The sequence below is a fragment of the Mytilus californianus genome, unplaced genomic scaffold (genome assembly GCF_021869535.1).
Source record: "Mytilus californianus isolate M0D057914Y unplaced genomic scaffold, xbMytCali1.0.p SCAF_15, whole genome shotgun sequence".
Taxonomy (NCBI): Eukaryota; Metazoa; Mollusca; class Bivalvia; order Mytilida; family Mytilidae; genus Mytilus; species Mytilus californianus.
Window position 1 is genome coordinate 25,842,939 of NW_026262637.1, and position 16,377 is coordinate 25,859,315.

A 16,377-nucleotide genomic window follows, 5' to 3' on the forward strand; every position below is an offset into this window, starting at 1 on the left:
CTGACCTTGACCTCATTTTCATGGTTCAGTGGTCAAAGTTAAGTTTTTGAGTTTTGGTCTTTTTTTCTAATACTATATGCAATAGGTCATCTATATTTGGTGTATGGAAATATTTTATGATGTACATGTCAGTCTTGCAGGTTTTATTTGACCTTGACCTCATTTTCACGGTTCATTGCTCAGTGTTAAGTTTTTGTGTTTTGGTCTGTTTTTCTAATACTATAAGCAATAGGTCAACTATATTTGTTGTATGGAAGGATTGCAAGCTGTACATGTCTGCCTGGCATGGTTCATCTGACCTTGACCTCATTTTCATGGTTCATTGGTCAATGTTTAGTTTTCTTGGTTAAGTCTGTATCTTAGAAACTATAAACAATAGGTCAACAATATTTAGTGTATTGAATGATTGTAAGGTGTACATGTATTTCTTGTTTGGTTTATATGACCTTGACCTCATTTTCTTGGATCATGTCAAGTGTATGCTTATATTTAGGACTATCAACATAATATCAATGATTAGTAAAGAAGGCGAGACATTTCAGCGTGTGCACTCTTGTTGTTGTTTGGTCTATTTTGCAGATACTATAAACAATAGGCCAATTATATTTGGTGTATGGAATAATTCTAAGGTGTACATGTCTGTCTGGCAGGTTTCATTTGACCATGACCTCATTTTCATGGTTAATTGGTCAATGATAGATTCTAGTGGATATGACAGTTTATCAGTTACTATAAGTAATAGGTCAACTCTATTTGGTGTATGGAATGATTGTTTTAAAGGTGTACATGGCTGTTTGGCAGGGTTCATATTACCTTGAGCTCATTTTCATGGTTCATTGGTCAATTTTAAGATTTTGTGGTTTGATCTGTTTCTTAGGTACTATAAGTGATAGGACCACTATATTTGGTGTATGGAATAATTGTAAGGTGTACATCATCTGTCTGGCATGGTTCATCTCACTGTGATTCCATTTACATGAATCATTGATATCTGTTAAGTTTATGTTATACTTGTAGTAAAATTTTCATATTACAGACTTTCAACATAAATTCAATCATAAGTAAAGCAGGCGAGACATTTCAGCGTGTGCAATTTTTTTTTTTTTTTATAAATTATAACAATTTTTAGCATGGATAACTCCTGATCCAAAATTGTTGAGTCTAGGGATTCAATATAAACCTTGACACATTTTGGTTACAAAACAGTTTGGATTATTGTAGGTTGAGGCAAAGGTTTCTCTGAAGCATTTATGTAAAAAAAAAAGCACAAAATCTTCATGTTTTGACATAATCCTCAAAATGACTTTTGAGCCTATAATATACTGATACTCCAAGTGATTTATTTTACTTTGCATTAAGGTTTTTGAAATAGATTCATTTAAAAACTTAATTGTGGTTCTTTTGATTTTTTTTTAATTCATGGCCATATTTTGGTAAAGGTGAACCTTGTCATTTATCAGGCTTATTCAGTTGAAAGTAATAGCATTGTTTAATTTATCTTATTGAGCAAAGCAAAAAGATAGTCAAAATGTACTTCCTTAGCGGGTATCTTTTGGGGCAAGAGTATTCCTTTATAATGATATTAGCTCACCTGCCCCTTATGGGCTAATTGAGCTCTTGGTATCACTTAGCCGTCGTTGTTGTCAAATTAAAAATTCTACTATGAAACCACATGACCAATTTCAACCAACCTTGAACTCAATGATAAGGGTATTTAGTATTTATTTAGTAAATTGTCTTGTTATAAATTAGGCTGTTAGTTTTCTCAATTGAATTGTTTCATATTTTTCAATGTTGGGTCCTTTAATAGCGGACTATACGGTATATGGGTTTTTCTCATTGTAGAAGGCCATATGGTTGCCTATAATTGCTTAGGTTCACTTTATTTGAATTTTAGTGGATAATTGTTTCATTGGCAATCATACCACATCTCCTAATTTTTATATTTACACCTGACAAGCATTCCAAGTATAGTGGTCCTTTTTGTTTATAATACCTGGAAAACAGACTAAACCACAAAACGTAACATTGACCAATGAACCATGAAAATGAGGTCAAGATCATATGAACCCTGCAAGACAGACATGTACACCATCAATCATTCCATACACCAAATATAATTGACCTATTGGTTATAGTATATCTGATAAACAGACAAAACCATGTAAACATAACCTTGACCAATGAACCATGCAAATGAGGTCAAGGTCAAATGAAATCTGCCAGTCTGACATGTACACCTTACAACCATTCCACACACCAAATATAGTTGCCTTATTGCTTGGTATCTGGGATACGGACGACCATTTAAACTTAACCTTTATCACTGATTCATAAATTAGGTCAAGGTCGGTGAACCCTGTCTAACAGATATGTAGACCTTGCAAGGAAGCCAGATACCAAATATACTTATCATATTACTAATAATAAGTGAGTATTTCACATGACAAAAAACTATAGAAAATTTTTCCAAAGCCATCACTGAACCATGAAAGAGGTCGACAATTGACATATGACAGAAGGAAACTTCGTAACGTAAGGTATCTGCATACAACTATAAACATCCAGGTCTTCTACCTTTTGAAAGATACAGTGAGCTTTTTACAAAGGGGGCATAAAAATCGTCATAAAAGGACAATAACTCCATAATTAAGGAGTTGTCTGATGATTTTGGTTTGGTGAGTTAAAATGGACAGTAATTACTTGGAACAAATACTGCAGATTCAATGTATTTTATTTGATAATATTCTTATTTGAATATATTAACAAACACGTCAAACAGTAGTGCATGAATCACTCAGCCAGAAAAATATTCAATTTTGATATTAACTTGAAATATACATATTTTCAAGTGTAATTAAGTGAAATTACATTCAATAAATTATTATTTTCCCTTGGTATCACATCACTAAACAAGAGGCTCTCAAGAGCCTGAATCGCTCACCTATATTTCAGAGAAGATTTTTAAATGTTAGCAAACTTGATGAAAAAATTGTGTAAAATTGTCTTTAAAGGGCAATAACATCTTAAGGGGTCAATTGACAATTTTGGTCATATTAACTTTTTTGTAGATCTTACTTTGCTGAACATTATTGCTGCTTACAGTTTATATATATCTATAATAATATTCAAAATAATAACAAAAAACTGCAAAATTTTGTTAAAACTACCAATTCGGTGGCAGCAACCCAACAATGGGTTGTTCGATTTGTCTGAAAATTTCAGAGCTGATAGATCTTGACCAATTGAACAATTTTAACATGTCAGATTTGCTCTAAAAGCTTTAGTTTTTGAGATATAAGCCAAAAACTGCATTTGACCCCTATGTTCTATTTTTAGCCGTGGCGGCCATGATTGTCGATGGATCAAAACTTCGGATACAATTTATAAACTAGATACCCTAAGGAACATTTAATTAAAGTTTGAAGGTATTTGGCCCAGTAGTTTCAGAGGAGAAGATTTTGAAATAGTTTATGAGGACAGACGACGGACGCCAAGTGATGGCATAAGCTCACATGGGGCCCTTTGGGCCCCGGTGAGATAAAAAGTTTCCAATCCCACCTTTCGCAAAACAAATAGCCCTCTTCAAAGATATAGTCATAATTGTGAAGACAAAATGACATGATTTATAGCTCCCAATTTGCTTGATTAGCAATTCCACTGTTTACAATTTCTGTAAATTCATTCTTTTCTTGTTTCTCGTTATAAAGGGTATAACTCAAGAACTGTAAAAGTGACACTACCCAAATTTGTACTTGATCTGAGTTTTGTGGTAATAAGCATTGTGCATAAGTTTCATAACATTTGGTTGAGGCCAACTAAAGTTAGAGAACAGAAACAAATATTTCAGGAATTTTTCCATTTGTAAAGGGGCATAACTCTAGAACGATAAAAGTGATGCCACCAAAATTCAAACTTGATCTGTGTTTTGTGGTAATAAGCATTGTGTATAAGTTTCATAACATTTGGTTGAGGCAAACTAAAGTTAGAGAACGGAAACCAATTTTGGGACGCACGGACCGACGGACGTACGTAGACATACAAGGGTAAAACTTAATGCCCCCTCCGGTACGGCGGGGGCATAAAAATTCATATCATTAAAGGGCAATAACATTAAATTTACAGCATTGGTCATGTTATTAGTACTATAGTAGTTGTACCTCTTGCCTTGGTGATCATTTTTGGTGCTTGCAGTTTTCATCTATCTATTTTAGTGATCTGCAGTAGCTATTGATATATCAATGATTACATGCAAGTGATTATTTATCTACAATCTATAATCATTAGAAATATACCTTGTTTGTTTTCTCCAATTGTACAAATTCTTCTTGGTCTTAACCAAGAATTGCAACATCACATTGTAAATCTTTTCTGCTAATGCATTTTGTATTTGAAAATCAACTATAAAATGAAAACTATAAAATATTGGCTAAATAATATCCGGATTCATATCAGGATAAAATTGATTATGTTGAAATTTTAAGTTTTCTGCCGATAATTTGCTGAGGAACATAATTACTAGAACAAAATTGCTACCAGGTTTTTCCGGTACCTGTTTGAGATATTACATTTGTCTCACCTTAAACAATCTTCCTTATAATACTAAGAAACAATAATAAAAAAAAATAATAACTTATATAATAATTTTAAGTATTAATGTTGTTTTTGTGACTTTTTTACAGATATCTCAATAACTCTGATAAGGCAAATTAAAAAAAAATTCTGTTTCCTCTTGTGATATATATGAGTTCTGAAGTATTATAAGAAATAAGAAAATGATACTCAGTCTCTATAAATCTTTTTTTTTTATGTTAATGTGAATTTTACTAAGTTAAGCTTTATTATCATAAGACTTAAAATGGTAAAATAATAATTAAATCCATTTTGTCCCAATGGTAAATCTTCATTTCTTACATTTAATTTCAAATAAAGACTGACTGATTGTTCCTTTGACAAAAATCAAAATGCTAGATTCTTTTAACCATCCCAATAATTCTTAAGCTGTTACAAAGAAAAAAAAAGAGTCAAAATAACCTCTTTCAACCTCTGTTTTCTTCCCTTTCACATCAACTTTGCTTTTAGGACTTTGGTTTGAAGACCAATAGCTTATTGCCTAGGATTTCATTTTATTATACTTATTTCTGCTATCACATAGTTCTACTAATCTTGTAATTGCAAATTATTTTCCTGTCAAATTTTATAATACAGTAGGCAAAAATCTAAGCCAAAGGTTTTAATCATCTAATTGTCTGACTAGCAAATTTCTTGTAAATGAAGAAAATAATTAATAATGATATTTAAAATACAAATATATAAAGCTGCAAGCTGCCTTAAAATCTATAAACTAAGACAATAAAAAACAACAACTTAATACTATAGTAATGTAATTTGTAAAATTGTACTGCATTAATGAAAACTAGAGGCTCTCAAGAGCCTGTGTCGCTCACCTGATTCTACTTTGGTTTTGGAAATCATGTAAAATTAGATTAAAATCATAACAGATACCCTAATAATGATTGAGGCCAAATTTGGTTTAATATTGGCCCCGTAATTTAATCAAAAGCAGAAGACTTTTGTAAAGTTTACAGAAATTACCAATAAATTCATTGAAATTGTAGAAAATGACTTCATAAGGACAATTTATGCCATGTTTGGTTTCATTCCATTCAGTGCTCCTCTAGAAGAAGCATTTGTATGTATTTCCGGTAGGGTCTTATGTTAAACTAAGTCCCCTGCTGGCGGCCATCTTGGATGATGGTTCGGCTACAAAGTAACAACACTTGGTCAGCACCTTTTAGGAACATTCATGCCATGTTTGGTTTCATTCTATTCAGTGGTACTCTAGAAGAAAACATTTGTATGTATTTCCCATAGGGTCCTGTGTTAAACTTACTCCCCCTGCTGGCAGCCATCTTGGATGACTAATCAGCTACAAAGTAACAACACTTGGTCAGCACCTCAAAAGAAACATTCATACCATGTTTGGTTTCAATCCATTAAGTAGTTTTCTAGAAGAAGACATTTGTATATATTTCCCATAGGGTCCTTTGTTAAACTAGGTCCCCCGTTGGCAGCCATCTTGGTTGATGGATTTGCTATAAAGTAACAACACTTGGTCAGCACCTCATAAGGAGCATTCATGCCATGTTTGGTTTCATCCCATTCAGTGGTTCTCTAAAAGAAAACATTTGTATGTATTGTCCATAGGGTCCTATGTTAAACTAAGTCCCCCTCTGGCAGCCATCTTGGATGATGGATCGGCTTCAAAGTAACAACACTTGGTCAGCACCTCATAAGGAGCATTCATGCCATGTTTTATTTCATTCCATTCAGTGGTTCTCTAAAAGAAGACTTTTGTATGTATTGTCCATAGGGTCCTATGTTAAACAAAGTCCCCCGCTGGTGGCCATCTTGGATGATGGATCGGCTACAAAGTAACAACACCTGGTCAGCACCTCATAAGGAACATTCATGCCATGTTTGGTTTCATTCCAATCAGTGATTCTCTAGATGAAGTTCATAATGAAAAAGTTAACGACGACGACGGACACCAAGTGATGAGAAAAGTGATGAGCTAAAAATATGATGATAATTGTGTAAAAATATATGCAATATACAAGCTTAATATTATACAATCAATGCTTTTGGATTTTTTGTCATCAAATAAAAGTTTATTGGCTAAAATACATTTTTAAAATCCACACAGGTGCTTAAAATAAAGACTTTACAATACTAAAAAATTCAACAGCGCTTAATGAAAGTCAATACAGTTTATATTGTATCTTCATTTCAGGGATTTTGAGATATGTTATATGATAAAGGGATTTCTTTGAAAATCACAAAATAAAGCATATTTTGTTGTGCTTATTTTCAAATGAGACTCAAATTTTAAAAATTTTGTAAGTTTGTTGAATTTTTTAGACAACCTTATAACAAAATTTGGGTATTTTTGGCAATAAAATAGCCCATTAAATTAGTTTTACAATAAAGCTTTGATAATTCTGCAAAACAAAAAAAACTGACTGAATTTATACAAAAAGGGTTAACTCGAAAACTTTAATGAACTTTTTCTTTATAACAGGTTCTTGTTCTCTCATTTTTCAAGCATTTTCAATATGAGTTGGATTTTCATTGAAAATTAATAAGATAGTAAATTCATGTATATATGAGAGTTTCCTTATTTTTTTAGGAAACTATTTAAAATGTTCTTGATAAAGTATTTCCCTATTTTTTGTCAAATTTTCAAATTCTAAGTCCTGAGATAAGATTTCATTATCATGAAACATCTTAAACAAAATAAGTAAAAACAGGACATTGAACAAAAAAAAGACTGTCAACAGTTATCTCCCTTGAAACTATTAATACTCCTTAAAAAACCTTATATTAGTCATATTCACTGCATAGTAATGAATGAAACAACATAATAATATGTTAATTTCAAACTCTAGGTTCTAACAATGCAGAAATATTGTTCAATGATCCTTCTTTTTCGTCATTTATTGGTCACACCATGTGATTGTAATGTTAAGAAAACATTATAAACCTTCTACATTGCATCATTTTATAATTTATAATTACCAAAATCATTACACATGATACTTAAAGCAAAACATCTTGATATCAGGTTTAACAAAAGTTTTGAAAAAGAAAAACAAACAATTCCCAGTCATACCTCTTGAAAATTAGTCTTTATAATGGTTTACTTTTACAAATTGTGACTTGGATGGAGAGTTGTCTCATTGGCACCCATACCACATCTTCTTATATCTATGTATGTTATTTGCATTCCTCTGGCATACAAAATTTTAATGCAGAGAAATATATTCCTTTTAAGGTCCTACTTGGCAGTGGTTCCGCAGACATCTGCACAGTAATAACACTGAAACACTTTGTAAAAATAGTATTATTTACACCCTTTTCAGTCTCTATAATGTAATAAATTCCCTTCTTAATTAACCCAATCGGTAAGTTATGTTAGAATTATATAATATTTATCACAGCAAGCACATAATACACTATGCCATTAACTTATTTCCAGCAAGCAAAATCTTTGTGGTATAATGACAAAGTTGTCCTTTCCAAAAACATGATAATTACGAGGATCAAAGTTTACCTTACTTTGAAGAATATAAGGCATAGAATGAATGTGATTGTAAAAGAGATCCTTTTGTCGCTTAATTATAGTGTCCCTCTGTAAGTAAAAAAAAAATACTCCATTTCTATAGGGATCTTTCACTTATTATGTGTGGTATTATAAGTTTGGTTCAGCCTTTGCAATCCTATGAAAGGTTCTAATCTTTAAAAAAAAATACTTTCCTGTCAAACTTTTGATCTCTTTTTAATAACCTTGCCCTTAGACAAAGTGACCTCAAAATCAACAAGTTAAACTGTGAGCAATTGATGTTAAAGAGTGATGAGTGAAAACACATCAAACACTATATAGCATGTTCTCATAACGGTTGATTCCAAATTTCAGAAAGATTTTTTTTAGTTCCTGAGAAAAATGCATCAAAAATTTTATGCATGGCCAGTATGCGTAAGAATATACAAGTATTGGGTAAATAGGAAGTGGTTGAGCAATGAATTTGATAATTTATCATTATATGTGACCCTAAATCCAAGTAAAAATTAAGTCCAATATAAAGTATATTTGATTTATCTTCTGCTAACAGATGGTACGGTAAAAAGCAATTGAAGTATATGCCTGTAAGAAACATTGCATTAAAATTCATTAACTGGAACAATATGTAAGAACTAAAATGAAATATGTACAAATGGAACCAAATATAACAATTACCAGTATAAATTACATAAAAAATGACCAAACTTTTGCAGTCATACAAATGTAAAATCCATTATTGCACTCTGTCATATTTTCTGTCCTGTATGAATGCAAGTGGAGTGCCAGTTCTAGACAAATTTCAATGTAATCTAAAATACTTATGTGCCATAAAATTCCTTCCTGGCCATCATGAGTTTATGGGATTGTTCTTCAAGTTGTGCTTGTTTCCGTTCTAAATACTGGCGCTGGAAAAAGAAGTTGAAAAGCATAAAAGTTACATTATTTTGATTGAAGTATTCTCTAACCATAGGTAATCTTAAGCAGCCCACTTTTTGTGCATGCAGATAATCATTAAATTTCTGTGTGTCACAAATACATGAACTAGGTTTATTGTTTTATAGAACATCCAAATAAAATGATTTTTGAAGAAAAAAAAACATATTTACTGGCTAGGAGCAAGAAATCAGCATTGATAATAAATGTGAAACTACTGTGAAAGGGAAATAAAAATAATCAAACTCTAAAAGATTTGAAAAGTGTTCAGCCACAAAGTTAATGTTTAAGAAATGGCTCTCATACTTAGTCATCATGACTATTCCAAGAGTTAGTTATCAGTATAAATGAAATTCAAAGATTCATGCTAATTACAGCTGCATATTGTTTGCATGAAATATAAAGATGTTTAGAAGCAAAACATTTTTTTAGTTGTGTACATTTTTGGATAAGTTGACTTATACAGAAAAATACCTTTTGACAAAAGGATTAAACTTTGTATTTCTCAAACAATTTTTACAGTTTGTTCTTATGTTAAGCTGTTACACCACTGTTAAATGGAAAGGGAGGGTTGAGTGCTCACATATGCCTGTAAGGAGCCAGCAATTCAGTGGTTATTGTTGCTTACTGTTTGCATATATGTTTTTCATTTATTTATTTATCATAAATAAGGCCATTGTCCATTGGGTTTCTCATTGAATTGTAATACATTTTGTCATGTCTTGACTTTTATAGCTCATTTTATGGTATGGGCTTTGCCCTTGTTGACATTTATGCAGGAATAATTGTGGTCAAACAGGTGAAAATATTTTGTATTTTGTGATAGGCCCCCCCCCCCCCCCCCAAATATTACCAATTACTTTACACTATTTTTAAGATATAACTGCCACTGAATATTATAAATCTGAAGAATACATACCTTTTCTCTGCCAACTCCTGCTCCTTTCTTTTCCTTTTGGATTTTCTCAATACTCTTCTTTATATGATCTAGTCTAGCCATAAGTGACTCATGTGTTTCTAAACTATCCATTGGTTTCTTGCTAGGTTGTCTTGACATACTCATTTGTCTGGATGTAGAAGATGTGGATGCTGACTGAAAATTTGCAATAAATACTCGAGGCATTTCAGGTACCTTCGGAACCTCCTGTCTAACATCATAAGCTTTCAAACCTGCCCAACTAAAACCTACAACAAAGTAAACTCTCTTTTGCCAAAGTGATCGGACTCCAATGGGAAATGAAGTAGGGATGTTAAAAGCAACTTGTCCTCCTGTTCTAGTATCAACATTGCATGTAATTTCTTTACCATCATTGATAAGTGTACCTGGTAACCGTAGAAGTCTTTTGACAAAGTCTGCAGATTCCCATATTTTGTCACCTCGCACAAATTTTTTACCCCATGGATCAAGCAATTCTTCATAGTGCACTATGGCATTCAGTCCTTCACCTACTCCTAGGAAGAAATTGGTTGTTTCACGCTTCCTCACAGGTCTACTTTCTTTCTGTCTTGGATGATTTGCAAGAAAGGCAGCCTTCCACTTTCGAGAAACCTCATGGAGTTGCTCTGTTGTACAGAGGTTGTGATTAGTTTGTAATCGAGATTTGGTTGGCCAATTCAAAAGAACAAAATGCATATATGTTTCAAGATAGTTTCGTCGGTCTGATGATGAAACAACTCTATCATAGCATCTCCTTGAATAATGAACCATTTCTGCATATGATATGGCTGTTTGATCAATGTGAACAATTTTCATTGTAATGACAACATTAAACAAACTAACAATATCAAATGGCACCCAAAAATCTGATTTTACATTGTCTATTAGCATCAGAAGTATCACCTCTAAATTTGACTTATTATCAATGTGAATAAAGTCTGACAATGTTCTGCCACCTAATCTTCTCACTCTACGTCTTCTGAAATCTGCTTTTTCTACTTCAGTCAGATTTTCAGGAATAACATCGCTATCTTCTCCAAAGTAGCTATCCAAATTTTCTTTAAGAGTTGTTATCTCCTTCCTGCGTGGATTTCCATGCCCGAAAATAGAATAAAACATATCATCCTTTAGTTGTGTTGTTTTGTCTTCTATTGATTTAAGTGTCAATTCAGATCTACTTTCAAGGCTTTTCATAAACTGGACAGACTCCTCTTTTAAATTCAACAAATCCTTCGGAACGAAATCTTTATCTGTAAGGTATGCATGCAAACGACCTTTTGAGCTACCCAATGGACAAAAACGCAATACATCTAAAAATAAGACAATCATTCGGATTTCTCCAAAGTAACCTGCATCATTCCCTTTGACAAAGTGCTCATTTTCTGAAACTTCCTGTTCTTTTCGGAATTTCTGGAGTCCATTCTGTGTAATTTCTATAACCTCCTCTATGTCATCATCAAAAGCTTTTTTGCATTCCTGCAGAAAACAAATATATTTATCATATAGCTGATTCTTATACACTTGGCCATATGTGTCCCACAAGAATGAATTTTGAGGCTTCATGTCAGTTGCAATCTTTGCATACTTAGCTGCCATTTTCCAATTTTTACAGTGTATATACAACCTTGCAATCTGTTGGCATATCATTGGATCTTCTGTCATTTCAAATCCTTTGATAAGTATGCTTGCTGCAATTTCTTCATTTTCTTTATCTAGCAGGTTCATAATCAAAGGAGAGAACTTAACTTTACCAGCTGTATCTTCTTTTTCCTCTCTTTTCTTCATAATAGTTCTCACAATCTTTTTAACCTCATTACTTGACATGTTTGTTGATTTAAAAATTGGACATTCAAGGAACTCTTTCATTATTTCACTGGTGGTCTCCGGTGACTGGTTGAAGCATGAAAATATTTCTACAGCAAATAAAGGATTAACAATTGATAGTCCAACCAACTGACCTCCAAAACCAGCTCTTGTGTTACTGTTCAGCAATACCTGTAATGGTTGACTTAATGTTTGCTCCCAGGATTTATTGAGGCGTTTTCCTCGTCCCCCTGCAAGACCAAAGGTGAAAGTGACCCCTCTTTGTCTTGTTGTCATAATAGGATCAAAAGCACTGATTGGTACAGATTGAAAGTCAAGGTCAAATGTATTTAGCATGGACAGATATTTTAACATTTTTCTTTCATTTTCATTTGTGACTCCTTCAACTAAATCAGAAGCTGTTCGTCGTATGTAATCTTTGTTGAAGTTTTCCTTCAAGATATTGAATGAAACCAAGAATCTAGGGTCAGTGCCCTGTTTAGCCTCAAACTGTTTCTCCAGGTCTTTATTTCTGTTTCTGAACCAAGCCAATTCTTTAGGGGATAGTTCATGTTTCAGAGCAACACTAGTATCATCAACAGAATGAATTGTTGTTCTCCTTGTACAAAGAAGCAAAACACAAAACACTTTCATGTCACTGCTACGTCTTGCCATTATCCTTGCCCTATGTTGCAACAGTGCATACAATTCTCCCACTTTCTCTTCATCAGCATTTTCAATCAATACCAGTGGGGGTTTAGGGTCATCTGTCTCTTCATAGTTTCTCAAAACTGTAATTTGCTCAACTGTTTGATCTGTTATTTGCTTCACAATACAACAACGGTATGAAGACTTTAAATCCCAAAGTATATGCTTGGCTGTCGTTGTTGCTCCTGCTCCAGGTTGATGGTAAATATTTACTAATCCTATTTTATTGTCCTCATCAGCACGATTTCCTTTCAGGGCTTCTTCTAATTTTTCTTTTAATGGTCCATGTACATCCCTTTTCAAAACATGGTCTGGAAATACAAAATTCCACCAACTGACATTTTCTCCTCTATAAAACTTTTCTGCTTCTTCTCTTCGTATCTGTGCTAGTTTGAATCTATCTCTGATCAGTTCAGGATCATCACACTCGCATCTGCTTAAAATTTCAAGGTCTATTAATTCATTTTTTTTCTTGTCCCTTAAGTGGCAAAATGCACCTGTAGATGTTGGTATTTCACATCTCAAAGATCTTTTTGATCCTGTTAGTTCTTTGATGGTTTGGTTGACATGTTCCCATGGCATTCCTATGACAATTCTAGCCTTCAACTGTTCTTTCCCAATGGCATGTCTTTGATTAACAAGAACATCATGAAAATGATTAGCAATTTCCTCACTCTCTGCAAAGACAACCCATTGATCTTGAAAACTTAAAATAACTTCCTCAGCTGCCTCCAACAAAATACCATAATCCTTTGATAAAAGAAATATCAGAACAAGGGCTCTACCTTCAGGTATTTCATTGTTGTAAAAGCGAATAGCTTCTTTAAAACCTTTGCTCCTATTTTGCTTCCAGTCCATTATATTCATTGGCATTTTACTCATAGCTTCATATCCATTACAAAAGACCCAAGGTTTTAAAACTGATAGTGTTATGTCTTCAAGCAAATTACTGTGAGTTTCTTTTTTGAATTTATTCTCTTCACTATTTGGATCAAAGTTGTCTGTTGTAAGAGCTTTCAAAACCTGTTCTTTCTCGTTGTCAAAGAAGTTGTATAATCCTTTGTCTTCTGATGAATAATCAAAATCAAAAACAGCATTTGGATCAAGATCAATAAGAAATTCAAATTTATTCAAGCCATTCCCTGAACTGCTGTCAAGAGGACTTAAAAATAAGAGAGGATAGACAGCTGATGGCAACGACTCTTCTCCAGCTGCTAGCAAATCTAGAATCCTCTGCCTTAGATTTGGCTTTATTGTTGAAATCATTGGACTTTTTTCCTGGTTCTCCCTTGTATCTGAGATCAGTTTTTTGTATTTTGACATATAAGTGATACATCTGTCATCTGACACATTTTGAGGAGTAATTCCATTCTCTGCAAACAGATACAACACAGGTTTCCCATTATCTTTCGATTTAATAAAAAAAGATTCCTCTCCAACAAGAGTTGACTTTGGAACAACATCTACCTCAATTACTCTTAATCTGTGTGGATTCTTTTCTTTAGATAAAAGGTCAATAAACTGAGGCGGCCGCATACACTTCAGAACAATTGGAAGCTGTTCATCATAATATCTCTCTTCCATCTTTTTATATAAGATCCTTAAAAATTTATTTGCATCCACACTGATCCCATTTAGTTCACCCTCAATTTGAAAATCACACAATTTTGGGTCTACACCTACATGAACTGTGCCATTGGTTCTCTCATTCAGACAAGCAGCAACAAATTCTGCTATATCATCTGATATCTGCTCATAAGTTAATTCAGTCCCTTTCATAAATCTATGCACTGGGTCTACCAGGTTGCTTGGTCTATTGTTAAAAGATGTGAGAATTGCTCCCTTTTGGTAACGATATGTATGCACTACTTCCTTGTCAAACTTTCTAAATGTTTCTCTAAATTGACCATTTGCTTCCACATGTTCTATTTCTGGTGTCTCTTGTTCAGTACTAAAATTGCATTCAAGCTGCAAGGTTTCAGTAGTATTTGAGACCTGTGCCTCTTCTTCATTACAAATGTCATCCCGTATATATAAAAGAGATACTCTTTTCCCTTTTTTAAGATCAGGAAACATCGATTCCATGTATTCTAATTTAAGCCGACAGAAAACGCTTCCTGTAATTTCCTCATCAACAATATTATTTATAACTTGCTCTGGAATTCCATATTTTAAAAGTCGAGGTTTCAACAAATCCACCAATTCTGTTTCAGAAAGATCATTTAGGCTTTTCTTGTTTGTTACATTCTTTTGTGGTGGAGCAGCAGGTTTCTGTTCGTTAGGTGGAACAGAAGTAGGCAACAAGTTGCACTGATCTGAGAAAAAACATCAAACAAATTTGCTATAGATACGAGCTGCAAATCATAAAATGAAAAGCTGACATTTTTTAGACAAAACAAAACAAAAGTGAAAAGTAAAATAACAAAAACTCGGAGGAAAATTCTAATCGGAAAGTCCCGAATTAAATGGCAAATTCAAAAGCTCAAACACATCAAACGAATGGATAACAACTGTCATATTCCTGACTTGGTGCAGGCATTTTCTTATGTAGAAAATGGTGGATTAAACCTGGTTTTATAGCTAGCTAAACCTCTCACTTGTATGACAGTCGCCCAAAATTCCATTATATTGACAACGATGTGTGAAAGCATTCTTTAATTATATATGCTGTAAGTTCAGAAATTATTGCGAGCACTAATTATTGCAATTTTGACAAGACCAATCAAAAAGTTTTTAAAAACTAATCAAAATGTTCATAATGTAAGGAAATTAATGCATTATCTCAACTTATATAAAGTTGTTTCTTGTGTGTGCACATTCTTTTTGAATCCTGAATATACTTAAAAATTTGTGTAAAACCAGGAAAATTTTATAATATATACAAATTTCATCATTGTTAAAATTGTTTTTATTTCAAAAACACATTTTACCTTAGTAATGTTAATACAAATTTTTAACATTTTCGTTCGTACAAATTTTTGGGCCTTATTGTCCCTACTGTTTTGCCCAGTGGTTTCTGAGAAAAAAAATTTAAACAAGTTTTCAATTGATGGACAGCAACTACCACAGATGCCAAGTGATGGCAATAGCTCACATTGCATTTTAGGACAGGTAGTCTGAAATGAATAAGAGTTGAGATCTCAAACGAAAATGTGTGTCCTGTTTGCACTCATATTTTCAAAAAATTCTAACAAAACCATGAAATCTCAGTCCTAACCCTTATCTGAATCACTTTTTATATGTATTGATGGACTATATTCTATCATTGTCATTAATTCCCACTTTCTTACTGTACCAAAAAGGGTTTTGGTCTATGAATCATTCAATTAATACCTGTAATAGGTTCAAGGCCTTCTTCTTCTGTGGCAGGATATACTGTTCTTAAATGCTTGAAAGCCCATCTTGAAACAGGTTAAATGAAAATAACAATTGGACATGACATATGGCACTTATACTTTTGTAATACAGATTGATTTTGAGTATTTATTTTTATCAATTGTATTTATATACAAATTTGATCCTACTTATACTAATTTACTGTTTTGGACAGTGTTTATAGTATGACAGTATTGTGTACCTCTTTAAACATTGTAATTTTCATTTTGGATTTGTTATTTCCAAATTGCTATTTCTGTAGGAGGTGCTTTCTTTAATTTTTATATATGGAGATTTAAGATAAGAATCTATTTTGTCCATTTTATAAATTTTATTACTGAAATCTTCTACAGATTATATTGGAAACACATTCATTTTCCAGTAGGTGAATTAAAATTGGATAGAATACACAAATATTTTATACAGGAGCAAATTGCTCAGCCCATGTATAAAATACATTTACTTTCATAAAACATCATATTTTAATTCTTATCACTGC

The 16,377-nt window shown here is 32.8% G+C and overlaps 1 protein-coding gene across 1 annotated transcript; it reads right to left on the reverse strand.

The window, feature by feature from the left end:
- Positions 1 to 2,716: 2,716 nt before the first annotated feature.
- LOC127725745 (sterile alpha motif domain-containing protein 9-like) lies at positions 2,717 to 15,898 on the reverse strand. Its single transcript, XM_052232959.1, has 3 exons — positions 15,837 to 15,898; positions 9,975 to 14,818; positions 2,717 to 9,027 (listed from the first exon to the last, which is right to left on the reverse strand). Exons 2-3 carry the CDS (start codon positions 14,586 to 14,588, stop codon positions 8,941 to 8,943), a joined length of 4,701 nt encoding a protein of 1,566 aa, XP_052088919.1. The 5' UTR covers positions 14,589 to 14,818; positions 15,837 to 15,898; the 3' UTR covers positions 2,717 to 8,940.
- Between the last annotated feature and the right edge of the window lie 479 nt (positions 15,899 to 16,377).

Coding starts and splice junctions, on each gene's coding strand:
- LOC127725745 (XM_052232959.1), bottom strand. CDS start 14,588: ATGGAATCGATGTTTCCTGATCTTAAAAAAGGGAAAAGAGTATCTCTT. Junction 9,028..9,974: donor CAGGAGTTGGCAGAGAAAAG/GTATGTATTCTT, acceptor TTCTTTTTCCAG/CGCCAGTATTTAGAACGGAA.